Genomic DNA, 27,806 nt, shown 5'->3' on the forward strand with positions numbered 1-27,806 from the left:
GATTAATATGTATGAAGAAATTATTGTAATAATTTTTTGAAATATATAAAATTATTTATGATAGGTTATAATTCATCTGTGCACGGTATCTGTTGTATGTTGGTTCTTCCAAGACAACATCTGGAGCTGAGGTTGTGCCAGACTTCTAAGAAAGGAGATGGCTACAATGTTCGGCTGCATGTTGGATTTACCCCCTAGGCTTCCAGACCAGTGAGGTGGTGCCTGCTTTCAGTGTCTCTGTATAGGGGTTGACACACCATTTCCTCTGTCTTCTGCTCATTAATGTAGGGACAGGACAGATCAGTGCTTGAATTACTGGTGGGGGGGGCAGTTTGGTGTAGTGGTTAGGAGCGCGGGCTCTAATCTGGGAGAACCGGGTTTGATTCCCCACTTCTCCACATGCAGCTGCTGGTGTTAACCTTGGGTCAGTCTCAAGTTCTCTCAGAGCTGTTCTCTCAACAGCAGTTCTCGAAAGAGCTCTCTCAGCCCCACCTACCTCACAGGGTGTCTGTTGTGGAGAGGGGGAGGGAATTGTAAGCTCCTCCTCCTCCTCTTCTGTTGTTGTTGTTGTTTTGCGGTGCCTCCGTTAGCTATTATTTTTAGAAGTCTAGTGAGAGGGCAAGACTTAGCTCCCTACCTGTCTTCAAAGGTACAATAGGTGAAGCTCCTGGATTTCCGGTAAAGGCCTCTTTACATTTCTCTGTCCCCAATCCTTTGAGCGCTGGAGCAGACCCGGGGGGTGGCACTCTATTGTCACCCCTGCTGAGACATAAGAGACGCCAATGTTGGATCAGGCCAAAGGCCCATCCAGTCCAACACTCTGTGTCACACAGTGGCCAGAAATACCAGGTGCCATCAGGAGGTCCACCAGTGGGGCCAGGACATTAGAAGCCCTCCCACTGTTGACCCCCCCCCCCAAGCACCAAGATGACAGAGCATCACTTGCCCCAGAGCCCCTATCTATACCTTGTGGCTAATAGCCACTGATGGACCACTGAAGACACTTCCCACTTCTTGCCTGGCTGTGTTCCGTCTCCATCCACACGGTTTCCCGATCATTTTAATTTCAGCCTGATTGATCTCCCTCTGGATTTACAGCCTTCTCATTTAACTGCACATCAGCCCTGCAAGGGGTCAGTGAGTCAGTTTATTTAATTCAGTACATAACCAGCACATTCCAGTTAAAACAATTTTGAGAGCACAGTCGTTGGAATTTAAAACATATATAAAAATATTACACAAGAACCACCGTAGATCTAAAATACCGTGATAATAAAAATACATAAAACACAGAATACATCTAACTTCTACTTTCATCTGCTTTACTTGTTCCTTACGAATTCTATAAGCATGCGCCAAAAATCTGGCGCATGTTAGTGTGAGCTGGGGGTTAGAATCGGACAGAAACGTCTTCCATCTCTGGGTCCGGATACCCAAGGACTCTCCCTAATAAGGGTTGAATAAACTTTGCTCAGATTTCTTGGGAACAACCGCAGTGTAGCAAAATATGCTCGATCGTCAACACTTTACCCGTGCCACAATGGCAAACCTGCTCTGTCATTGGCCCCTCTGAATCCCAACCTTCCACTACTGCAGATGGAAAAATATTGCATCTGACCGTAGAAAAAGCCCTACAATAAGATGGAATTTCTAGAAGTGATAAGTTGCTGGAATAGCCACGTTTCTCGCCTTCTGAGGGGGTCAAGATTGGGACCCTGACGATATCACGAGTTGCTGGAGTAGCCACGTTTCTCGTTTTCTGAGGGGGGGTCAAGATTGGGACCCTGACGATATCGCTCTGCCTTTCGATATCAAGTATCCTTTGCTTGACTACGGCCCTTGGCTGGCCTAGGGCCATTATCTGAAGGGACTCAAAAGAAAAACCAAGCAGATATAACTTCCGATAAACCACCTTAGGCCAAGTTGAACAAAAACTGTCCCTGAGAATAAAGTAATATCAGAGGGACTATGACTTCTCCTAAGCCAGCTATTAATAGAGGTGAGGGTTACCCTACCCTCTAATCAGTCCAGTTTCCAGGTGCAGATTTGCATTAGCGGCACTATTAGGAAATTGGAATAAGGCTCTAAATCTTTATTTAAATGCAGTTTTCTCTAACAGGGCAAAGCTTGAAGTAGGTGGGCCCAACATAGTCCCATACTTGAGTTGCGGTACCGTTTTGGACAGATATAATTTAAGGGTATCCCCCCTCCCCTTTCATAGAAATGAATTTAATAATACCTTGAGCAGTTCAGACAGGTTTATGCAATAATGATTCTCATAGCTAACTTCACTGGGTCTGCTTATCTATGTAGATGCTTCCCTGCAGTGGAGAGAAGCTCCAAAATTCAGCTTTCCCAAAATCTCAGCTGGTAGTTGAACACTAAAGAAGTTGCTGATCCCCATGGTTGAAAACAGAGCCCCCTAACTGAGAGAAGAGCAGCCCCTCTGGTCTTGTAAGCAAAACTGCATTAGCAGTTTCTACCAGAGTTCAGTTCAAGGTCTTTTCCCTGACTCCTACACAGGCAACATCCTGTTCCTAAATCCATGGCTGCAATGAACTATAACAAGCATACCATAGGAGAAAACTGATGTGGCTGTGTTGTGAACTGATCTTTAGTACGCAGTTTCCCCATTCATCCACCCTCCAGTTCATTCAAGATGACCAGTTCCTCCAGCAACGCACATGTGCATTACAGACGCAATGAACATGTCCTTTGTTTTATTCTAAAATGCAAGCTTCCTTAATTTTTTTTTTAGTCAGTTAAGAATGGGAGCAGATCTCTCCCTAGGTAGAAGCGGCGCTTCCAAGGCAGCAGCATAAAGCACAGGTGATTTGTCAAGCAATTCTGTGGCCCATCAAGAGATGCCAGACCTCTTCATGTTTCTAAAAAAACCACCCGGTTCTCTTTCCTGGACCTCTCCGCCTCGAACACCAGGAGATGTGAGTTTAAGGTTTCTTCTGCTCCAGTGCAAATGAGGGACGGATTATTGTCCTGTTAAAAAAAAAAAAAAGGCAGAGTCTAAGAAAAACAGCTGAATCACACCAGTACGGCCTGTGTGTGTGTGTTAGAATGCCACAAGACAGGGGTGTCAAACATGCAGCCCAGGGGCTGGATCAGGGCTTCTATCAGGCCCGCAGTGGAAGTGGCTCTCTTCTGCTTCTTCCAGTTCTGCTGCTGCTGCTGCGTCATCGTAGGTTTGCAGCTTACAGATACACACCTAAACAGCATACTCAAGATTGCAACAGCACAGGGCTTCCGGTCTGGCTCCCGCGAATGGTGGACGCATCCTCGGGTCGCTCCCGAGGTCGTCTCGCCCGCCCGCGGTGGAGGAGGGAATCCGCGCAAGCGGAGACCCGAACGAGCCCCTCAGGAAGAGAGGAGCTCGGATCCGGGGCGCTTTAGGGCGCACTAGGGGGGAGTCTCTCTTTCCAGTTCCTCCAGCAACGCACATGTGCATTACAGACGCAATGAACATGTCCTTTGTTTTATTCTAAAATGCAAGCTTCCTTAATTTTTTTTTTAGTCAGTTAAGAATGGGAGCAGATCTCTCCCTAGGTAGAAGCGGCGCTTCCAAGGCAGCAGCATAAAGCACAGGTGATTTGTCAAGCAATTCTGTGGCCCATCAAGAGATGCCAGACCTCTTCATGTTTCTAAAAAAACCACCCGGTTCTCTTTCCTGGACCTCTCCGCCTCGAACACCAGGAGATGTGAGTTTAAGGTTTCTTCTGCTCCAGTGCAAATGAGGGACGGATTATTGTCCTGTTAAAAAAAAAAAAAAGGCAGAGTCTAAGAAAAACAGCTGAATCACACCAGTACGGCCTGTGTGTGTGTGTTAGAATGCCACAAGACAGGGGTGTCAAACATGCAGCCCAGGGGCCGGATCAGGACTTCTATCAGGCCCGCAGTGGAAGTGGCTCTCTTCTGCTTTTTCCAGTTCTGCTGCTGCTGCGTCATCATAGGTTTGCAGCTTACAGATACACACCTGAACAGCATACTCAAGATTGCAACGGCACAGACATTTTGATGCAATAATTCAGAGCAAGAGGTGTCAGTTATCAGACACTGTTAAATAAACAAAATATTGCAAGAGTGCTAATGTTTTAAGCATGTTTTTATTTTAGGTAAAAAGACAACCTCTGTGTTTGTGTCCTTTATAAAGTTTATATCTCCGCTAGCTGGCATTACATTTTATGACACACATGGCCCGGCCCAACAAGGTCTCATTTATGTCAGATCCGGCCCTCATAACAAATGAGTTTGACACCCCTGCCATAGGAGGACTGCAGACCAGAAATCAAATCCCAGCTCAGCTGTGAAGCTCAATAGGCAACACTGAGCCAGACTCTCTCTGCCTAGTCTACCTTGCAGGATTGTTGTGAGGGCAAAACGGTGCAGGGAAGAAACAAGTACATGCAAATCTTGAGCTGAACGTAGGAAACTGACCTATTCCAAGTCAGTCCTCTGGTCCCGGAAATTTTGTGTTACCTAATCTGCTAAGCAAAAGAAGGACCTTTCTCAACACTTGGTCCCGGAGAATCTTTAAGTGGAGATCAAACCCAAGTCCTCCATGCTAAGCACGTGCTCTGCCACTGAACCGCAACTCCAAAAGCTTATCAAAGAAGGAAAAACCCCTCCACTTGCTTCTAGCAAGCCAGGACATGAATTCAAAATATCTGGTGTATAAAATTACGCACAGGGTGGAGAAAGTGGATAGAGGGAGCTTTTCCTTCGGGCCACTGAATGAAAGCTGAGGGGCTGGTGGTACGAGACAGACAAAAGGAAATGCTTCTTTACTCAAGGTGCAATTGTGGGATTTGGTGTCAGTGGAATTAGTGATGGCCACACACACAGAGATGGCTTTAAAAGGGGGTTAGATTCATGCAGGAGAGGTCTATCCGTGGCTACTAGCCATGGTGACTAAACAGAACCCCTGCATACAGAGGCAGCAAACCTCTGGGAGCTAGAAGGCAACATCAGGGGAAGGCCTCGGCCTCTCCATTCTGTTGTTGGACCTCCAAAGGAACTGGTTGACCACTGTGTGAGACAGGAGGCTGCACTAGATGGACCCCTGGTCTGATCCAGCAGGGCTCCTTTGGTGTTCTTAGGAAGACCTCGGCCTCTATGTCCTGTTGTTGGACCTCCAGAGGAACTGGTTGGCCACTGTGTGAGACAGGATGCTGCACTAGATGGACCACTGGTCTGATCCAGCAGGGCTCCTCTGATGTTCTTAGGAAGACCTTGGCCTCTATGCCCTGTTGTTGGACCTCCAGAGGAACTGGTTGGCCACTGTGTGAGACAGGATGCTGCACTAGATGGACCACTGATCCAATCAAGCAGGGCTCTTATTTTGTTCTTGTCTGGCATTTACAAATGAGGGCTTGAAGTATTTCACAGGCTTTAATCCTCCCAACAGCTCTGCAAGATCCTCCCAACAGCTCTGCAAGAGTTGTAGCTGAGTTAAGTCATCAGCAACGTACTCCTAAGCATGTTTACTGAGAAGCAAGTCTTACTGAATCTAGTAGGACTTATAACAAAGTGTGTTTAGGATCATGGCCCACATCGATCCATTGTCTGGGCTGTGCCACTTTTTACAGCAGGGAGGGAGCTCATCTGACTGAATGCAACTTACCCCCCCAAAATTTACCTGGACCAAGAACAGTGCTGCTTCCTTAAAATTATGGCATTGTCCAAAGTGAATGCACATGAAACCAGCTGTTAAAATGGAATAAGGTGTGTTACCAGGGCTATTTTTGGGCAGGAACGCACAGGAACGGAGTTCCGGCTGGCTCCTGAGTTGGCCACGCCCAGCAGGAACTCATTAGCATAATAGGCCACACCTAACAGCAGGAACTCATTAGGATTGGCTACATTAGGGGTGTGTGGCCTAACATGCAAAGGAGTTCCTGCTACAAAAAAAGCCCTGGGTTTTGACAACAAACAAGGTAAACAGAATAAGAAGGGAAAGGTGGGTGTGGCTGGATGACCACACTTTTGGTAACTTTTGGTAGCCTAATGGGCTAATGAGCTGTGATGTCAGGGGTGTGGCCTAATATGCTAATGAGTTTCTGCTGTTGGGTGTGGCCTATTATGCTAATAAGTTCCTGCTAGGCTTTTTCTACAAAAAGCCCTGTGTGTTACTAAGAACACAAGAAGAGCCCTGCTGGATCGGACCAGTAGTCCATCTGGTTCAGCATCCTGCGTCACACAGAGGCCAATCAGTTCCTCTGGATGACCAGCAATGGCATAGAGGCCGAGGCCTTCCCCTGATGTGGCCTCCTGGCTCTGGGATTCAGAGGACTAGTGCCTCTGAACATGGAGGTTCCCTCCCCTCAGTCACCATGCCTTGTAGCCATTGATAAACACCCTCCACGAACCTGTCTAATCACCTTTTAAAGCTGTTTAATTCCTGTGGCCGTCACTACATCCTCTGGCAGCAAATCCCCCATTTTAATCACTCTGCATGTAAAGCAGTATTTCCTTTGTCCGTCCATTGCCAAAGCGTGTTGAAAGTCTTACAGAGTGTTGGGATTTTCACACACACACCCAAACAACTAGAGAACGAAGAAAAGAGAACTTACAGCGACAGCCGAAACAAAGCTCTTCATCAGGAAGTAATCGGCCCCACCGTGAGCGTTTAAACACCCTACGATGGAGTGGGTCCTTTCCGGCTGAAAGGTGAGTTTCTTCCTCTGGAGAAAGTCAAAAACTTTCACTGGCCCACTACCTCTGCAGGAGAGTTGTCCCTGAAGGTTGAGGGAGAAGAAACCCAGTTATTTAATACCAGTGGACTCCCTGTTCACACTGCTGGAAAGCAAGCCGGTAGAGTCCAGACTGGTGCCTTCCCCAACAAAGCACCGGCCATCTGCAGATTTTATACGTACTTGGATTAATCCCTACCAAGCATCTATTTATCAGGTACCCCTTCAGGGCTCTTTTTGTAGCAGGAGCTCCTTTGCATATGAGGACACACCCCTAACGTAGCCAATCCTCCCAAGAGCTGACAGAGCTCTTCTTACGGGGGCTACTGTAAGCTCTTGGAGGATTGGCTACATTAGGGGGTGTGTCGCCTCATATGCAAAGGAGTTCCTGCCCCTTTCAATCAATGGGTGCTTAATATAATGAATGATTGCACAGCGGAACCCTCTTTAAGCTCAGAAAAGGGGCGCTTCGTTCACCTTCGTGCCATAGATGGTGGTTTTCCGCACGCCCAGCCTCTCGGTAAAGGCGATCATTGTAAAAGCGGCCGTCGTTCCTCCTTCAAACTCCATATTTACAACCTGAAAGAAAGAGCTGAATAAGCAGTCGGCGGCAGAGGTCCACAGGTGGGCACAGGTAGGTTTATCCTGTCTCCTGTCTGAAAACTAGGCTTTTAGGAAGGAAGGGGAGCATGCTGACCTCTGAAAATGCAGTGCCCCAAATTTAAACTATGCTAGAAGCGCATGCATGTGGAACAAAAAATAAAAGTCATTTTGTGGAATACGTGTAAACTTGTGGCTGTTCCAAGCGGCGTTCCCTCTAAGCTGAGTTTAGTGTGAGCTAGCTCACAGTTTTTTAGCCTCCGGCTCACACATTTTTGCCTTAGCTCCAGAAGGACGGGCTCCAGAGCAAACTAACTTATGCCGTGGCCAAATCGCTCGCTCACAACTTTAATGCCAGGAGCTCACAAAGTAGGATTTTTGCTCACAAGACTCCACGGCTTAGAGGGAGCATTGTGTCAGATACTGTAATGTGCAAGACCAGGTGAAACCCACTGCCGGGCCTTGAGTTCAACCTGGGAGACTTGGACCCGTCACACACTCTCAGCCTGACCTAGCTCACAGGGTCATAAGGATCAGAGGAAGGAAGAACCATATTAGAAAGGAAGGACCCTGTGTTACTTGGAGGAAGGGTGGGATAAGAATGTAAATTAGATAGTGACCTCTACTGGATGCCAACTGCTGATGCAGAATAGAAGAGGTGGTTGTTCCAGCTCTCTCCTTAGCTCAGAATGGGGGGGGGGGGCAAAGTGCAAAACAAGGCCACGTACCTGGTTGCTAACCACATCATTGTCACACTCGTACACACACCTTCCGTAGGGGCCGTGGCGCAAAGCGTCGGTCAGCGCTTCGATATCGTATTTCCCGTCGCTGCACACTACCGACACAGGCCAATGAAAGCTACCCTGCAGGGAAATAAAACCTGGCTTTATTTCCCAGAGCTATGAGCCCCAGAAATTCATTGGGAATTAATGAGAAGCAGCAAGCACTCAAATATAGGCAAGTCAGTGATGATATTTCACTTAACTGTTCGCCACGTCTTGTGAAAGATGCCAAGCGCTTGTCAATCAATCAGTTCCTTTGCACTCATTGGCTGAGGAGCTGGAAGGGCAGGAGCGTGGGCGGGAAGTCATTGATTAGGATACTGCTCACAGATTAGACCTCTCTCAGTAAGGGGGTGAGATGCCCCCTAGTGGAACCGGGTGAGGCGTGGCCTAATTCTGCCATCACATTGGGGAAGCCGGGCTGGTTCACCATGGGCAGAGCTCACCGAGGGCTAGAAACTTCTCTTCTTGGCTTTCATTTAAAGAGGGGGGGGGGTTGGAACCAGGGTTCCCTCTAAGCTGAGTTAGTGTGAGCTAGCTCACAGTTTTTTAGCCTCCGGCTCACACATTTTTCTTTTAGCTCAGGAAAAGGGTGGCTCCAGAGCAAACTAATTTATGCAGTAGCAAATCACTTGCTCACAACTTTAATGCCAGTCGCTCACAAAGTAGAATTTTTGCTCACAAGACTCCACAGCTTAGAAGGAATATTGGTTGGAACATCCTGGGGGGGCAGCTCACTTAACCTGCTGCTGCCAAACCCCCCCCCCCAACGGATATGGCTCTTCTTGTTTTTAATATTTATTTTAGGATAAGGCTCTTCTTCATAGTCACCTGTTCGGCCACCTTCAGATAAACCTTCTGAGCAGAATACGGACAGTTTTGCTCAACAGGACAGTCCAAACAGCGACTGGCGGCTCCTTGGGGCTACGACGAAATAGAGGAGAAGTCACTGCTGAGAACACTGTGCTGCTTGGCATCCAGTCTGAATAATTCTCCAGCTCTTTCCCCCCCACACATACACACACACACACACCCCTCTGTGTACTTAGAAGGGGAGACGACACAGAACCCCATTTAATTGAAGAATAACCCTGGTTAGGCGTTACACTGTTAAGCAGGGCTCTTTTTGTAGAAAAAGCCCAGCAGGAACTCATTAGCATAATAGGCCACACCCAGCAGCAGGAACTCATTAGCATATTAGTCCACACCCCTGACCGCACAGCTCATTAGCACATTAGGCCGCACCCCCATGTTACCAGAAGTGTGGTCATCCAGCCACACCCACCTTTCCCTTCTTATTCTGTTTACCTTGTTTGTTGTCAACACCCAGGGCTTTTTTGTAGCAGGAACTCCTTTGCATGTTAGGCCACACACCCCTAATGTAGCCAATCCTACTGAGTGTCTGCTGTTGGGTGTGGCCTATTATGCTAATGAGTTCCTGCTGGGCGTGGCCAACTTGGGAGCCAGCCGGAACTCCGTTCCTGTGCGTTCCTGCCCAAAAATTGCCATGCTGTTAAGTCTCCCCCAACGTTGGATCCAGAGATTTCACCCAATGCCTTCAAGCCCGTTTTCACAACCACTGGGGTCAGGAACCTGACCAGATGAAATCTGCCAGGCTACCGCATACCATGTTTGTAGGGAAGGAGAGGAAGAAGAGTTGGTTTTTAGACCCCGCTCTTCACTAACCAAAGGAGTCTCAGAGCAGCTTACAATCGCCTTCCCTTCCTCTCCCCAGAGCCAGAGAATGCCCACAGCTTGGCCTCCGAGTTATTCATAGGCAAGCAGGGAACTCCGGCATACCTTGTGGTCTTTTGTGAAATGGGAGAGGCTGCCAAAAGAGGAAATTTTCAAGCATCTGAAAAGGAGAGAGGCAATTTGGTGTTAAAATGGTAGCAAAGGGCACACACGCGAAGCAGGAACACATGAAGCTGCCTTATACTGAATCAGAACCCTGATGGATAGCCCAGGCTAGCCCGATCTCATCAGATCTTGGAAGCTAAGTGGGGTCGGCCCTGGCTAGTATTTGGATGGGTGACATCCAAGGAGTACTTGGGGCGTGACGTAGAGCCAGGCAATGGCAAACCACCTCTGAAATGTCTCTTGCCTTTAAAACGTCTAGCTCAGCACCTAGTGGTGCATAATGATAAAAGAGCTAGAACTTCTGGCTGATAAAAGAGCTAGAACTTCCGGCTGATAAAAGAGCTAGAACTTCCGGCTGATAAAAGAGCTAGAACTTCCGGCTGATAAAAGAGCTAGAACTTCCGGCTGATAAAAGAGCTAGAACTTCCGGCTGATAAAAGAACTAGAACTTCCGGCTGATAGAAGAGCTAGAACTTCTCCTGGCAATACTATACTCGGATATGATTAGTAGTAGTAGTAGTATTACTGGCGATACTATACTCAGATATGATTAGTAGTAGTAGTAGTATTACTGAATTAGACCCTTGGTCCATCACTGTTGGAGCTGCGGTGGCTCAAGTGGTTAAGACGCTGAACTGCAGGCTGTGGAAGGTCAGTAGTTCAGCAGTTCGAGACCCGGGTTGCCGCATGACGGAGTGAGCTCCCGTCTCTAGTTCCAGCTCCTGCCAACCTAGCAGTTCGAAAGCAAGAAATTGCAAGGAGATAAATAGGTACCACTTCGGTGGGAAGGTTAACAGCGTTCCGTGCGCCTTGGTGTTTAGTCATGCCGGCCACATGACCACGGAAACGTCTTCAGACAGCGCTGGCTCTTCGGCTTGGAAACGGAGATGAGCACCGCAACCCTAGAGTCGGATTCGACTGGCTGTCGAGCAAGGGAAACCTTTACCTTTACCTTTTTACCATCACTGTCAGTCCCCAGGGTCTCAGGCTGAGATCTTTTGCATCACCTACCGCCTCGTCCTTTCAGCTGGAGACCTCAGGGACTGGGACAGCAATCCTAAGCAGTTCTACTCAGAATCCTACTCAGGTTTATTCCATGTGGTTTACTCCCAGGAAAGAGGTTTTAGGATTGTGCTGCCAATCTGGGACCTTCTACATACAAAGTAGATGCTCTTCCCCTGAGCCTCAGCCACTCCCCCAACGGAGCAGATCACGGCAGAACATTAGAGGCCATTCCAAATGAATTAGTACCCATGGCAGAATGTCTCTACCTGGTACATCATAAGGATGAACAGCATTCATCTCCCACCTTTCCGTGCCGAGGAAAATTCAAGGGGGTCTCACTTATTTTGCATATGATTCTGCTATTTTCTTATTACTGAACGTACGTACGAGGCTGCCTTATACCAAGTCAGACAATGGCTCCACCAAGGCCGGTATTGTCTGCTCAGACTGGCAGCGGCTCTCCGGGGTCTCGGGCGGAGGTCTTTCCCATCACAAACTGCCTGGTCCTTTTCACTGGAGATGCTGCTGGGGATTGAACTTGGGACCGCCTGTACGCTAAAAGCAGATGCTCTGCCACTGAGCCACGGCCCCCTTCGTGTGTGCTGTTTCCTCCTCCAGTTCCATAACTCCCACTTGCACAAGGCTCTCTGACTCCCTCAAACAACTGTGCTCTTTGTCCCGTACCATCCCTTATGCCTGGAAGTGTGTGTCTGCATGACGGCTCCTCTCCTGCTTCCTTCAAATGCCCCCTTGCTTTTTTTTCTCTGTGCCTAAATAATTCTCTTGTGTTCACAAACCTTTTCTGTGACCGTGGCTCCTCCATTGTTACCACTTTCCTATAGATACCCCACTATGAACTTTCCTATTAAAGGGAATAGGGCATTTTACTATAATTTCTTACAAGCTCCAGATGTTGGAGATGGAGATTTTACCATGAGTCTGTGTTTTTTATATATATATATATATATATATCTTTCATAAGCTGCTTTGATCTTATTGTGAAAAGAGCATCCCAAAGATATATTCTTAAAATAAAAGATGGCCAACGTTACCTTTTGCCGCCCATCCAAAAATTAATGAGATCAATGTCGTGGCAGGATTTGGCCAGCAAGGAAAAGGAACTCTCGGCTTCATTCCTCCAGTTTCCTCGCACGAAGGAGTGTGCGAAATGCCAGAAGCCAACCTGAACACAAAAGGACGGTGACCCGATCACAAGGGACACAAGTGAAATGGAAAGCGGGAAGCCCAAAGTTGACTTCTCGAAGGGTAAACCTTCTGCCTGACATCCCATAACTGCAGACCTAACTCAGTCATAGAAACACAGAGTCGGCAGCGGCCAGACAGGGCATCTAGTCCACCCCCCTGCTCAGTGCAGGATCAGCCTAGAGCAGTGGTGGCGAACCTATGGCACGGGGTTCTCTGGGCACACATGCCATCACCCCAGCCAGGCCCAGACCGTCATTAAAGTGTCAAATTCTCTGCCAAATAATTTTAAGTAAATGAAAGCATTTGGGACTGCTTTCCTTACTTTGTTTGGATGATCTTAAATTAATGTATGAGTTGTTTTTCTAAAGTAAAACCTCAGTCTTCAGGTTAAATTGCCGTGTTGGCACTTTGCGATAAATAAGTGGGTTTTGGGTCGCAGTTTGGGCACGCGGTCTCTAAAAGGTTCGCCATCACTGGCCTAGAGCATCCCTGACAAGCGTTTGTCCAGTTGCTGCTTAAAGACTGCCAGCGAGGGGGAGCTCACCACCTCCCTGATTCCACCGTTGCACAACTCTTGACTGTAAAAAAGAAGAGATTGGACTTATACCCTGCCCTTCACTACCCGAAGGAGTCTCAGAGCAGTTTACAATCTCCTTTCCCTTCCCCTCCCCACAACAGACACCCTGTGAGGTAGGTGGGGCTGAGAGAGCTCTTTCGAGAACTGCTCGAGAGAGAACAGCTATGAAAGAATGTGTAACTGACCCAAGGTCACACCAGCAGCTGCATGTGGAAGAGTGGGGAATCAAACCCGGCTCTCCCAGATTAGAGTCCACGCTCCTAACCACTATACCGAACTGGCTCTCTAATATCCCTAATATCTAGCCGGCCCGGTACCTTCCCACCCTCAATTTAAACCCATTATTGTGAGTCCTCTCCTCTGCTGCTAACAGGAACAGCTCCCTGCCCTCCTCTGACAGTCCTTCAAATACTTCAAGAGAGCAAGCACATACCCCCCCCCAAACTCCTCTTCTCCAGACTAAACATTCCTAAGTCCCTCCACGTTTCCTCATAGGGCTTGGTCTCCAGGCCCCCAATCACCCTCGTCGCTCTCTGCACCCGCTCCATTCTGTCCACATCCCTATCCACCATGTCATACCAGCCACCAGCCCTTTGAAAATTCCCACAGCCTTAAAAGGCAAACGGTGCTTTTCCCAACCCCTATATAAAGGTAGGGAGAGTTTCCCTCCTGTTTCTTACAGGCTCCAGGTGCTGGATGTGGCAGATGTCTCCGATTAACCCAGCATCCAGCAGTTCCTGAAAAAAAGGGCCGAGAGAACAAAGATAGTTACGTTTATTTTATTTATTTACATCTGTTCCCTCCCCCCCATCTTCCTCCCAAATGGGGACCCAAAGTAGCTTCCATTGTTTTCATTTCCTCTGTTTTATCCTCAACACAACCCTGTGATGTAGTTTAGGCTTAAGAGTGTGTGACCAGTCCTAGGTCACCCAGCAAACTTCCATTACGGAGTGAACCAGGTCTCTCAAATCTGCCTGACACTCTTAACCACTACACCGTCCTTTTTGTTCATTTAAGGAGTTACATGCCACACTGTCTGCCATAGACGCAAAAGAGAGAAACAATGAGTTCTGCAGCCCCAATGCTCATTCGTCCCGACTTGCTAGCTGCACGTATCACCCCTTTATTGCAAAAAAAAAAAAAAAATGCCATATAATGTATACACATCGAAGAATCCAGCAGTTTTTCAGATGCAGGAGCTGAATAAGCCAGATGCAGGGTTCTAAAATTTTGCTTTAAAAGCACAGGATATTATTAATGGAAGCTCAGCAAGAGTACCTTTATTTTCAGGGACACTGGATGGTATCTCAGGACATGGCACACCGTAAGGATGCAGTTGTAGGTTTTACAGGCCAGGACAATTTCTTTGCAGTCCTCTGGGGTCACCTGATCATTCAATACAAACAAATGATTGGGTCAGCCGTTTTGAACAGAGAGTGGCCAGACAGATGCCTCCAGGAAAGGCCCCTCCAATGGGCCCAATTTATTGGTTGGTTGGTTGGTTTGACATGGGAGAACATTTAAATATGTGTTTCTCCCGACTTCATGCAGAAGTGATAACCAGGCAGGAAACTGATCAGGAACAAAATCACAAGTTATGCCAAGAAAAATGGCAGAAAAACTAATTGTTCTGGGGATAGATGGGGACAAGAAGGGGACCTGCAGGTACCAGCTGGATATTAGGAAAAACATATTTTACAGCCAGAGTTGTGCAACAGTGGAATGGACTGCCTAGGGAGGTGGTGAGCTCCCCCACCCTGGCAGTCTTCAAGCGGCGGCCAGAGAAACACTTGTCAGGGATGCTCTAGGCTAAGCCAGTATGGCCCCTTCCAACTCTGTGATTCTATGATCCTACTTTGGAGTGGAGGAGAAATCCCATCCTTCTCGCTCCACCTACACATACTGATCCCTTTTATTTTATTCTCCCTGCCTTCCAATGGGGCCAGCCACGTCCTCCTGCTGGCCAGTTGATGGGGTGTGCTTGCTAAAAGTGATTCCTGCATGCTTTAAGCAATAAGATCTGCCCCCCCTGCCACCACTGCCAGCCTGCAACGTTGTACTACATTGTCTAGCAACCCGCCCCCCCATGACAGCCAAGATCTTGTGATATAGCATCACGAGATACTAGTATTTCTTTTTTGTGAGAGTTGTGATGTCTGCGCAGACACTACATTTACAGGGGGCTTTTTGGGCGGGGGAGGTTAACCCCCCCCAATTTCTAATTTTTTTTTTATTTTTCTGTAATCCTGAGGTTTCCCCCCAGATTTTCAGAAACAGATCCTGAACTCCTGAATGGCTCCCACTGTGCAGATCTTTTTATCTGTATTCCAGGACCACGTTCATCATCAGACGCTTGGAAAATGATTGGACCACTAGGTAGGGTTGCATTGCAGGCCACATTCTTTATGGCAGAGCTATGTGCGCTATGTGTTTTCGTGTAGGTTGGACGTTACGGCTTTGCCTTAGACCTTCTGCTCTGCTTGTTACTGTGAATTGTGGACATATGTGCTCTGGTCATTAAAATGAAAAAGAAAGTCAGACGCCCAAATCGCTTCCACACCACTCCATTTCCCATCGCCAACATTTCTACAACACGCTCCCCTCCCCAACAATGTTTTCAGCAGCCTACCTCCCCACAATTCATCATTGGTAACATATCAACACCCTCCAACATACATTTGTTTTCATTCCACCTTCCCTTCAAGGAGCTCAGGATGTCCTACACACGGTTCTCCCCTCCTGTATTTTATCCCACAACAAGCCTATCAAGTAAGCTGGGCTGAGAAACCTTCACTGGCCAAGGTCACTTGAGTGAGCTTCGTAGGGAATTTAACCCGGATCCTCTCTGACACAGACCAACAGGTTAACCACCACACCACACGGACTCCCACCATTCTGGCTATTGTCTCAGTTCCGCTTACAAAACTTTCCCTGCTCGGTCACCTGGACTGCACATTCATATTCACCATAGGCGATCAAGTTGTTTACAAAACCTGGCTCACCGTTTCCCTTTCTGGAAATGAAGACTCTTCCAGTACTTACTGCCATGGGCTTCTCCAGCAAAATGTGATATCCTTTCTGGGCAAAAGCCACTGCTGGTGCCTGTTGAGAGGGGAAACAGATGGCCACAAATGACTGGATGGCTGAAGACCGTCTCTCCGAATCAAATCACTGCCATCAAGTTGCAGTCAACTCATGGAGACCCCATGAAGTTCCACCTCTCCAATCAAACCACTGCCATCAAGTCGCAGTCAACTCGTGGAGACCCCATGAAGTTCCACCTCACGGGGCTTTCAAGGCCAGAGATGAGCAGAGGAGGTCTGCCATGGCCTCCCTCTGCATAGCAACCCCGGTCTTCCTTGGTGGTCTCCCATCCAAGTACTAAGGAGGGCTGAACCGGCTTAGCTTGCAAGCTCTGAAGAGATCAAGTTAGCCTGGCCTATTAGGGCTGCTAGAAGCCTGTCTCTTCGTGAAAGGAAAGGACACTCGGTGCCCAGGTTCTATTTCTTCCTTCTTTATAATGGGCTGGATGAAAGGAAAGGATTCTCGGTGCCCAGGTTCGAGAGACCTGCCTTCTCTATTTCTTCCTTCTTTATAATGGGCTGGGTGGTGTGAATCAGTTCTGCCAACAGTGGAACCATAAACCACTGCAAAGCCCTCCCCCCAAGCTGGAAGAGGGGCCAGGCATTAGCGGAATGGATTCATAGACACAACACCTTGTGCCCTTAACCTATTTGTATGCCACGTTCACCAAGGAACTTCAGAGGCCGTTGTTAACAACAGTAATGCGCAATACAGCGAAAGACACTAAATCTAAAATGAAATAAACGTCAGATTGGACTCCAGTTAGTTTCGAGTCCCAGGAGGACCTTAGATAGCAGCAAGGGTTTTAGGGTATGCAAGAAGGGGGACCCGTGATACTCGCGGTGGGCAGCTCCACGTGGAGGAAAAGGAGGAAGCAGCTGCAGGTAAGCCCCCCCCCCCCGGCACCAACGGCAAGGCCCGTGCAGCTCCCACCAAGCCTGCCAAACCTCCCCCCCTTCCCCCGGCACCAACGGCGAGGCCCTTGTGGCTCCCACCGGGGCACCTCTGGCGGTGAGGCCTGAGTGGCTTGCAGCCACCAGGCCTCGCCGATCTCCTTCTTCCCGTTCCCCCTGGCTCCGGCAGTCTCCTCCGCCGATCTCCTCCCCGCCGCAGCGAGGCCTGAGCGGCTTCCAACCACCAGCCCACTGCAGAGTTCCCAGAGCGTTCCCTGTGCATGCGCAGGGAACGCTCCTTTACTTTTGGGGGGGATTTAAATATCCCCCATATACTTTTTTCAACATTTTAGATTTTTCTGCACACCTGGAGACTACTCCAAATGTGCGGGGAAACCTCCCTGCCCCCCAGGCACCCCCAATGTGCGGATTTAGATATCCACATGGAGGGGGCAACTTGGCTATTAGATATATAGATAAACGTTTGAGAACCGAAGTTCCCTTCATCAGACACAAGTAGAAACAGAGACCCCAGAGTCCTTTTATTCTAGTCAGACGGCAATAGGGACGTTGTGAAGAAAACTTGTAAAGGATGCCCTAATCAGCAGGATTAGAGCAGAGAGCAAAAGCTTGGGGGCTTGACGGTGTGCCTAGCACCTTCGCATCCTTGGGTAGTAGAAAGTGCCATCAAGTCACAGCTGACTTAGGGCGACCCTGAGAAGTCTATCTAAAACACAAAAGGCTCTGCATCTTCCAATAGCACTACAGGTAAGATTAGAATTTCACCAGCCTACCCATATGTATGGCTGCGAGAGTTGGACCATAAGGAAGGCTGAGCACCGAAGAATAGATTATTTTGAACTATGGTGCTGTAGAAGACTCTTGGGAGCCGCTTGGACTGCAAAACCCTGACTGCTCCCTGGAAGGCCAGATACTGAAGCTGAAGCTCATATACTTTGGCCACCAAATGAAAAGGGAGCACTCTTTGGAGAAGACCCTGATGCTGGGAAAGACTGAAGGTCAAAGAAGATGGGGACGGCAAAGGATGAGATTGTTAGACAGTGTCATAGATGCAACGAACATGAAGTTGAGCAAACTTCAGAGGACGGCGGAAGACCGGAAGGCCTGGCGTGATCTGGTCCATGGGGTCCTGAAGAGTCGGAGTCGACTGTGCGACTGAACAACAACAAATTCATATGCAAAAGAACCTCCTCAGGAAAGCTCCTCCATTAGCACGTTTCACAGCCTGGGGGACTCCTGCAAGATAATGACTCAGCCCTACCCCACCTTCCTGAGTAGGGATAAATTACCTGCCTACCATTTTGCTTCTCACCTTGACACAGAGAGTACTCCATCTTTCTGTGTTCTGCCTCTGAGGATGCCAGTCACAGCCGCTGGTGAAACTTCAGGTCCTACAATGCCAAGACCACGGCCACACAGCCCGGAAAATCCACAACAACTAATCTATCTAATGGGTTTGATGAGTTGATCTTTTTAACATGGGAGAACATTTAAATATATCGTCCTCCCAACTTCACACTGAAGTGATCTCTCACAGGGTCACCTTACGTCAGCTGTAACTTGATGGGAAACATATATTTGCCCTCAAGTTACGGCTGACTTATGGCGACCTTGTGGGGTTTTCAAGGCAAGAGACGTTCAGAGGTGGCCTGCCTCCACGTCACAACCCTGGACTTCCTTGGTGGTCTCCCATCCAAATACTCGCCAGGGCCGACCCCGCTTAGCTTCGGAGATCTGATGAGACTGGGCTACCCTGGGCTATCCAGGTCCTTTACAAGCATTCTTTACAACGCCTCTCCCACCTTCTGACTAGAATAAAAGGACTCACAGATCTCCATTTCTCCTCATGTCTGACAAAGGGAGATTGGACTCTCGAAAGGCTGTATCACGAAATTCTTGTTGCTCTCCAAGGTGCTAAAGGTAAAGGTTTCCCTTGCTCGAAAGCCAGTCGAATCCGACTCTAGGGGGCGGTGCTGATCTCCGTTTCCAAGCTGAAGAACCAGCGCTGTCCGAAGACGTCTCCATGGTCACGTGGCCGGCATGACTAGACGCCGAGGCGCACGGAACGCTGTTACCTTCCCACCGAAGCTGTACCTATTTATCTACTTGCCATTTCTTGCTTTCGGACTGCCAGGTTGGCAGGAGCTGGGGCCAGAGACAGGAGCTCACTCCGTCGTGTGGCACTCGGGTCTCGAACTGCCGAACTACAGACTGCAGCTCAGCATCTTAACCGTCTAGCTGTTCTGCTGCAGACCAACGTGGCTACCCTCAGAGACTCAGTGTCCAGCCGCAGTAAATTATGTTAGAGATCAGAGGGAAAAGTCACTGAAATAAGAGCAGTGACGTTTCAAAAGCAGCGGTGTCCAGACAGCATCTAACAGCGATCCCTTAAAAAAAAAAAATTGCAAGCAAAGCCCTTCAAAGAACTGTTAGAAGAATTACGAAATCCAGAAAAGTAAAGGGGGGGAAGAAGAAATGGATGGCTTCAAGAGGGAATTAGATAAACATATGGAGCAGAGGTCCATCAGTGGCTACTAGCCATAAGGTATAGATAGGAACTCTCAGTCTGGGGCAAGTGATGCTCTGTATTCTTGGTGCTTGGGGGTGGGGGGGCAACAGTGGGAGGGCTTCTAGTGTCCTGGCCCGACTGGTGGACCTCCTGATGGCACCTGGCATTTTTGGCCACTGTGTGACACAGAGTGTTGGACTGGATGGGCCATTGGCCTGATCCAACAATTGCCTTCTCTTCTGTTCTTATACATATGGAGCAGAGGTCCATCAGTGGCTATTAGCCACAAGGTATAGACAGGAACTCTCAGTCTAGGGCAAGTGATGCTCTGTATTCTTGGTGCTTGGGGGAGGGCAACAGTGTGAGGGCTTCTAGTGTCCTGGCCCCACTGCTGGACCGCCTGATGGCACCTGGTATTTTTGGCCACTGTGTGACACAGACTGGATGGGCCATTGGCCAGATCCAACATTGGCTTCTCTTGTGTTCTTAGAAGACACCTGGTGAAGAGATCTAGGCGATGCGTTTTGATTCAATCCAAGCCATGAGTGGGTGGCATTGGAGGTACCTTATGAAGCCTGTCAGGGGTTGCTATGATAACGGCATCTGCAAACTTCTCTCTCTCAGCCGCGGCTTTCCAATCTGAAAGGAACAAGATCGAAAATTAGCCCCGGAATAGGCCAAGGAACACAACTCCCACAGTTTTCTTTTTGAAATTAAATATTGTTTTTAGTTTCTCAAAGAAGTGGGAGAAAATCTAGATTCATCACAAGTAAAATCAGATATATTATTAGGTGTAATGCATATTTCAAACAGAGCAGTAGACAATAAAACATCAATATCACAGTGTTTTGGGATAGGTTCTCTCTTAACAAGAATAAACAAGGACTTTCCTAATGTTAGTGACAATCTATTAACAATAAGAGACTGCATCTTTAACAGTTGAACAAGCTGCTCCCGCTGTTTTCGATCACACGGCATGCATTCCTTGCTAGTTTTAATTCGGAGAAACCCATAATCTGTCTGGGCATTTGCATGTTTGGGAAGTGTGTATTTGTCACTAACAGATGTTCGCACAACTGGAAAAATCTAGGTTCCCAAGATGAACACGCATGTAAGCACATGAAACTGCCGCATACTGAACCAGACCTGACATTCAGTTCTTCTTGAACACACCTGAAACTGCGTCATACTGAATCACACCCTTGGACCATCAAGGTCAGTAGTGTCTACTCAGACTGGCAGTGGCTCTCCAGGGTCTCAGCCAGAAGTCTTTCACATCACCTACTGCCCAGTCCTTGCCGGGGATTAAACCTGGGACCTCCTGCATGCAAAGCAGAGGCTCTGCCACTGAGTCACGGCCCCTCCCCAAGCCAGAGTATTATCATCATCATCATCATCATCATCATCATCATCATCATTATCGTTATTATTAAATTTTATATCCCACCCTCTCCAACGGGCTCAGGGCGGCTAACAATAAGGGCACAAAGCCATGATAAAACAGTTAAAAGCAGGATAAAACAATACAAAATTACAATAAAGTGCTGGTGCTCTGAAAGTTCATCGTTTCAAGATGGTTCTGGAAGATGGACCCAGTACAACGAAGCAGGTTCCAGGACGATGCTGCCTTCTGATCTTCGGCCCAGGGCCATCATGCACCCCAATGGCATCCCCGCTCTTTGCGGTAGCGGTGCAGTGGTGGTACAGTGGCAGCGGCGGCTTCTACTCGAAAGCCTTCATCTCAAAACGCCAGCTCCACACGCCCAGTAAGAAACCTTACCATCAAATACGTTGTCCTCATCAACGTGATGAGCCTCCTGCAGCTCTTTCCTTGCACAAGCCCGAGGGTCTGCAACGCCAATCACCTGGGGGTGGGGAGAGGAATAAAGCAGGGCTGCACTTTGCACAATAGTCATGGCAACTAAAGAGGAGAACATCAGAAACCCCTTGCTGGATAGGAACAAGGGTCCATCTAGTTAGCATCCTGTTTGCCACAGTGACCTGGCCTCCACCCCTATCCACAAGCTACTATTGCTCTCCGCCCAAGCATCTGGCACACAGTGGTACACTGCCTTTGAACATGGAGGTTCTGCTTAGCCCTCACAGTGGTCGTAGATCTATCCTCCTCCATGAATTTGTCTGGCCCCTGTTTAAAGCCAAGGATCAAGAACCTAAAAAGGTAAGTCAAACTGAGTAGAGGGCCAACAATTAAAGCTTAGTATATATAATATATAAAAATACATGTATTTATTTGTAAAGAGTTAAAAAAATATAGGGGCCCAATTACACCTCATATAAAAATTCCAAAATCATATATACTCGCAAGGGCCGATGGACTTGACTTGACGTGGCATTCTGGCCCATTTAGGCCTTCTTCAGAGGCCAAACACAAAGAAGAACAAATTGGCTTATACCATAATACACAATACAATACAATTATACAGCATGGATACAAAATGAACTGGAAAAGAATTGCTGTAAAAAACATTTTAAAACATGTGAAATCAAATACATATAATAAAATGAATAAACAATCCCTATATTATACTAAAAAACATATTGACTCACTTCCAAAGTGAAATTGCTAGACATAGAATAAAATAAAACATTTCCTTTTTGGTTTTTCTAACATGGCAACCCAATGGAATGAGTAAAAAATGGGTGATTTCCAACAACGAACAGCTATGGGTTTTTTTAAGTAATTATTTTTTTAATCATTCCCATTTTTCAAGGAGCCCAGGACAATAAATAGCTTTTTGTGCTGAGGCACCACAAAGTCTGACCAAAGGTCACAGCCCCTGAACAGAAAAGCAGGAAGGCTGGGCCTTCTGTGCTCCAGTGGATTAAAACGGGGAGAATGAAAAAGGCTGTAAAACTGAGAGGAAGGAAAGGGAAAATGTTTTAAGACCCCGAGTCAGATCACTGATCCATCTAGCTGAGCACCATCTTGCCAGACTGGAAACAGCTCTCCAGGGTCGCAGGCAGCGGAAGATCTTCCTTAGTCTCTGCAACCTGAGATGCCAGGGACCAAAACTGGGCTCTTTGGCATGTGCTCTGCCAGGGAGCCAAAATAGGGTCGCAGGCAGCGAAAGATCTTCCTTAGTCTCCGTGACTTGAGATGTCAGGGATTGAAACTGAGGTTTTTGGCATGTGCTCTGCCAGGGAGCCAAAAGCCCTTCTCTGAATTTAAGGAGAAAGGCATTGTCAGAACAGGAGAGAAAATAGACCTTGTTTCTCTCTAAGCATTCATATTATTTATTAAAATATTTATACCCTGCTTTTTCCCCCAATGGGGGATCCTGAGCAGCTAACAACATGATCTTCCCCCTGCACTTTATCCTCCTGACAACTACCCTGTGAGGTAGGCTAGGCTGAGAGGGACTGGTCCAAGGTCACCCAGCAAGCGGCCATAGCACAGAGGGATTCAAACCCGGGTCAGCCAGATCCAAACACCACACTCTAACCACACTATGAGGATTAGGTTAATAAAGCAGCCAAGTCTTAAGACTGCGCATTGTAGTTCCAAAGGTCACAGTGGTGTACCTTAACTGAACCTTCTTTATTCAGCCAGCCAGAAGTTTAAAATGGACTCTGAGCTCAACTGAATGAGGAAGTCTGTAGCCTCAAGAAGTGGGGGGAGGAAAATGCTCTAGCAGCTTGGTTTCCTCCTTCCAGGCCCTGGTCTTCAATTCCCAGGTTTCATTTTTTAAAAATTATTAAACTTCTAGACCTTTTTTTACAGAGATATAAGGGGAAATGTACAGGCATTCTATTCAGTTACTTAATCATTGGATACTTTTTCCTGCCTTTCTAGTGTTCTGGCCAACGAACGTCAAAACATTACAATGACTGATAAGCACTCGACAATGATCTTTCACTAGCAGAAAAACTAGTTGAGTTCCTTAGAAGAATTTAAGAAGTAAAAGTCGTAGACGTCTTGCACTTGTTCCTGCACTGACTTTCAATGTGCAAACACAGTTCACCATGGAATTGAAAACTAATATTCCTGGCAAATATCTGAAGATGGTGATCGGGCACCTGACAAGTAGTTCATTACCACAGCACCAGCCTGGCATTCAACAGCTTCCAGTTTCTCAAGAACGTAGCTTGTTTGCCTTTGCCACATCATACAAGCACCTGCTTTGGTTTGAGTCAAGCCTCGTTTTAAAGGATAAGCCTGTTGAGCATGAAGAGGTCTAGTGCATACACACAGGGCCGGCTCACTCACTAGGCGAACTAGGCGATTGCCTAGAGCGGGACGGCCCTTAGGGGCACCAAACTGCACCCGGCCCCGTACTCTGGGAGTTTCCTGATTATTTGTATTTTTCATTCTTCCTAAAATGCATTTATTTTTGAAAATTGGTGGCTGCAAGGGGGGGGGCGCGAAGGGACCCTTGCCTAGGGTGCAAAATTAGCTGGAGCCGGCCCTGCATACACAAATCCATCATGTGTACCTGCATGTACAGAGGAAGCTTACCTTCATGCGTTCAGGAAAATACAATGCATAATTGGAATAGTTCTTTCCCCGGCTCCCGGCTCCGATAATCAAAACAGTGATTTGGCGAGGCATTCTTCCAGGGTCTTCCGCCTTGGTCTGGAAATGAAAGAATGCTTTTAGAACCTGCATGGAAACAGCCACTCCTCTGGTTCTCCTCTCAGCAGGGCATGGCCCCATTTTGCACTGTACGCCACACTATTCTGTTGGCTGGACGAGCATCCGAAACTGAATTCCCTTGTGCTGGTTTCTCCCTTTCAAAATTGGGAAAGGAGCAGGAAGTGGCAGGTAAAACAATCAGGAAGGCATTATAAGAGCAGTCCTGCTTGATCAGACCAATGGTCCATCTAGGCCAGCATCCCGTTTTGCACAAGTACCTGCAAGCAGGTACAGATCCATGAATTTGCCTAACCAGCTCCCTCTGTAGGGTAACCAGAACTATACATAGTATTCCAAAATCCAGCCACACTGCTGATCTTTGTTGGTTGGTTGAAAATGCCGTCAAGTCGCAGTCAACTTACGGCAATCTTGTAGGGTTTTCAAGGCAAGTGACATTCAGAGGCGGTTTGCCGTTGCCTGGCTCTGCATAGCGACCTTGGACTTCCTTGGGGGGGGGGGGGGTTTTTCCCATCCAACCAAGGGCGAGCCTGCTTAACAAGATCAGGCTAGCCTGGGCTATCCAGGTCAGGCCTTACACTGCCGATCTACACAAGGGTATCCCAGTATCGATCATTTTGTTTTCAATCCCTTTCCCATAATCACGAGCATAAAATGTGCCCTTTTCACTACCGCTGCACCAAACTGACTGTATGACTGTGCTATTCACCACGGCTCCAAGATCTCATTCTGGGGCAGCCACCATGAGTTCAGAGCCCATCTTTCCAACTGCAAAGTTAAGATTCCCCCCCCCCATGTGCATCCATTTACAGTTACGCTGAACCACTTGCCACAGCTAAGGCATGGATTCCCCACCCCTTCAGCCAGACTGCCTTGTGCATCTCCATTCTAGCAGAGGAACACCAGGGTGTGAAAAATCTCATCTACAAGCTTGTCTACCTCTCTTGCCATTTTCAGGTCAGCAACCTTCACCTCAACGGCAGGAACTCCATTCCTGACAACCTGAAGCTCATTGCCCTGACCTCAAACCCACAACTTCTGCCCGAAAGACAGACAGCCCTACACATGAAACTCCCTGCTATACACTGTCTAGCCCAAATTCTCCTGACAGCTTTCTACTTTCACTTCTGGGTTGGTATTTCAAAGCTGTAAGCTATGGTGTTGACATGAAAAAAAGCAGTTATTCTGCAAAGAAAGGAAAAACTGTGTCATGCTCTGGTTTCCTTATCCTGCTGCTTGAACTTGTGTGAGGCCTGGATTCTCTTACCGGTTCCAGGTTTCTTGGCACCGGAGCCGAGAGGCTTCGAAGGGCGGGCTCTCTGTGGCTTGCAGAGGATTGGTGTGCTTTCCCTGCAAGAAAAGTGTTAAAGGGGATTTTTTAATTGGGGGGGAGGCTGAGTCAGGGGGTATAATAAAAACACACCTGGTGTGGAGATAGTAGAGACAGAGAAACTTTTACGGCTACTCCATGAAAATGTCTACCAGAATAAAAAATGTGTTAGCCTTTTAAGGTATCGGCAGGGCCACTGCTTATTTATACTAGATTGAGTTATCGGCAGTTCTGTGCTTATCTTGTACACACTGGAACTTGTTTATAGAAAAGTTCACAGCTTGCCTGTCTATCTCCAATGTTTGTATATAAAGACTTAGCAGCTGCACAATAATGTTGGCATTCAAAGTACGTCACAGACACCATCACATTAACATTTACAACAATGCTGTAAGGTAGGACAGTCTTATTATCCCCATATTGAATATAGGACCATAAGAAGAGCCCTGCTGGATCAGACCAATGGTCCATCTAGTCCAGCATCCTGCCTCACACAGGGGCCAACCAGTTCCTCTGGAGGGCCAACAACAGGGCACAGAGACTGAGGCCTTCCCCTGATGTTGCCTCCTGGCTCTGGGATTCAGAGATTTAGTGCCTTTGACTGTGGAGGTTCCCCTCAGTCACCATGGCATAAGATGGAAGGACAGAGGCCGAGAGAAAGGCCGGTTCCAAGTCAAACAATGAGACTGTAACTACACCTGTTCCTAAACTCTGCATATATTCTAACTATCATTGGCATACACACACAAAAAACCCCTTTATTGGCATGAAAGCACAAAACATCATGGAAATACAGGAAAATACTAAGATGCATCAGTCACTTATACTTGGCTATCCAAGCCTCGTCTTCTGAATGCATAATATAAAAATTTTGCAACAGCCTCCATTATTTCGCAATTAGAATTAAACAAAACAATTGAGTCATCAGAGTGCCAGCTCTTACCCTCTAGAAGTGGAGTAATAAAACGAGATCGGATATCCCTATAAAGGGGGCAATGAAGTGTGGTGTGTGTAGTGGATTCTATATCTTTTAGAGAGCAAGGGCAAAGTCTGTCTACATATGGTATCTGGCGGTACCTCCCTAAAAGCACCACTGATGGCAGAACATTAAAGCGTGCAAGCATGTATGCTCTGCGACGATGTGGGACATCCAATCTCTGCTCTTTTTAAAGACCCTGATCTCACACATATGTGCGCGCACACATACACACACACACACATCCCCTGTGTTGTCATTAATAATTCCACAGTGCTGAAAGGTGGGGCTAAAACTGAAATAGGATCCTTATGGACAGTTCTGTTCCTCCCAGCAATACAAACCTAAGGGAGTGCATGAAGAACCATGCCTTGAAACTCTTATTCCCAAACTAGAGTTGCCAACCTCAAGGTGCTGGCTGGAGCACTCCCACTATTACCACCGATCTCCAGGTGACAGAGATCAGTTCACCTGGAGAAAATGGCTACTTTGGCATTACATCCCATTGAAGTCCCTCCCCTCCCCAAACTTTGCCCTCCTCAGGCTCCACCCCCAAAATCTCCAGGGATTTCCCAACTCAGAACTGGCAACCCTACTCCAAACCCAACGAAATGACATCCCCAGGCTGCTTTTTGCTTGGAGGGGAGGCTCAAAGATACTCGTTTCTGAGTAAACATACCCAGTATTCTGTTTCAGGTGGACAGACGTGTTGGTCAGCAGTAGAAGAGCAAGATTCAGCTCTAGTTTAAAGAGCAACAAGATTTCCAGGACAACGTTTGAGTCCAGTGGCACCTTTAAGACCAACAAAGGATACCTAGAATAAAACTTTCTTCTGCTGCTTCAGACCAATGCGATGCTTCTGCATGGAGACAGAGTGATATAGAAAATGTATGGAATGTTCCCTCTTGAATTTTGATACAGAACAGATTGGAATTTTGGTTCTTCTCTGAAAAAGCTTCAGCGCGAAACGAGAGAGCCGTTAGCGAGCATGCTCCTTAGAGAATCTTCAAGATCTTCTCATTTGGAACCACCCTTCTGGAGCAACAATTTGTACACTTATTGGACTTTTTGCACCATTCCTTTGTTATTTACACAATTGTGAATGTAGGTTTATGCTGTCCTTGCTGTCATAGGAATTACCATTAGACATATGGTTTGTTTCTCCATTCTTTATTTAGCATATCGATTTCTATTTTGTTATAATATTTGGTACACAGTTTTTGTTATTTTTTTTCTGGCTTCGGACCAACACAGCTACCCCCTAAGATTTCCAGGACATACGCTTTCAAGAGTCAACGCTTGATCCTTGCATCTGACAAAGAAAACTGCCGACTCTCGAAAGCTTATACCTTGGAAATCACGCTGGTCTTTAAGGTGCTGCTGGAATCGAACCCACGATTGTGTTGTTTTACCTCCAGCAACCTAGCATACAGCTTCCCTGCTAAAATACATCGAGAGAACAACAAGAAACGCAGGAAATAAAAAGTTGGGGGGGGACCTCTACTTTTTATTCTCAGCCTCCCTATATAAAAAGGCCCCCCCCCCCCCCCTCTCTCCCTACACCTACAAACGGGGATTCTCAAACAGACGCTTATCGAACGCAGAGAGACTCACCTGACGCAGCACCTCCCATTGGGACAACAGTGTTGA

General features: G+C 47.4%; 1 protein-coding gene across 1 annotated transcript; it reads right to left on the minus strand.

Annotated features, from left to right (window-relative positions):
- Positions 1-3,443: 3,443 nt before the first annotated feature.
- On the minus strand, positions 3,444-27,806 carry LOC107116698. The gene is made up of 15 exons (XM_015418670.1): positions 27,771-27,806; positions 25,118-25,200; positions 23,716-23,832; positions 21,019-21,103; positions 19,804-19,877; positions 15,774-15,833; positions 14,010-14,117; positions 13,412-13,468; positions 12,001-12,131; positions 9,884-9,938; positions 8,915-9,007; positions 8,030-8,164; positions 7,179-7,280; positions 6,582-6,746; positions 3,444-3,762 (listed from the first exon to the last, which is right to left on the minus strand). Exons 1-15 carry the CDS (start codon positions 27,787-27,789, stop codon positions 3,646-3,648), a joined length of 1,401 nt encoding a protein of 466 aa, XP_015274156.1. The 5' UTR covers positions 27,790-27,806; the 3' UTR covers positions 3,444-3,645.

This window comes from Gekko japonicus, unplaced genomic scaffold (genome assembly GCF_001447785.1).
Source record: "Gekko japonicus isolate JY-2015 unplaced genomic scaffold, Gekko_japonicus_V1.1 scaffold558, whole genome shotgun sequence".
NCBI classification, from domain to species: domain Eukaryota; kingdom Metazoa; phylum Chordata; class Lepidosauria; order Squamata; family Gekkonidae; genus Gekko; species Gekko japonicus.

Bases quoted from the DNA above. Each gene is read 5' to 3' on its own strand.
- LOC107116698 (XM_015418670.1), bottom strand. The intron at 12,132-13,411 runs GTAAGAAACAGG...TTTTGTGTTCAG, and splicing joins ACATCCAGCACCTGGAGCCT to GTTGGCTTCTGGCATTTCGC. The intron at 7,281-8,029 runs GTACGTGGCCTT...TCTTTCTTTCAG, and splicing joins ATGATGTGGTTAGCAACCAG to GTTGTAAATATGGAGTTTGA.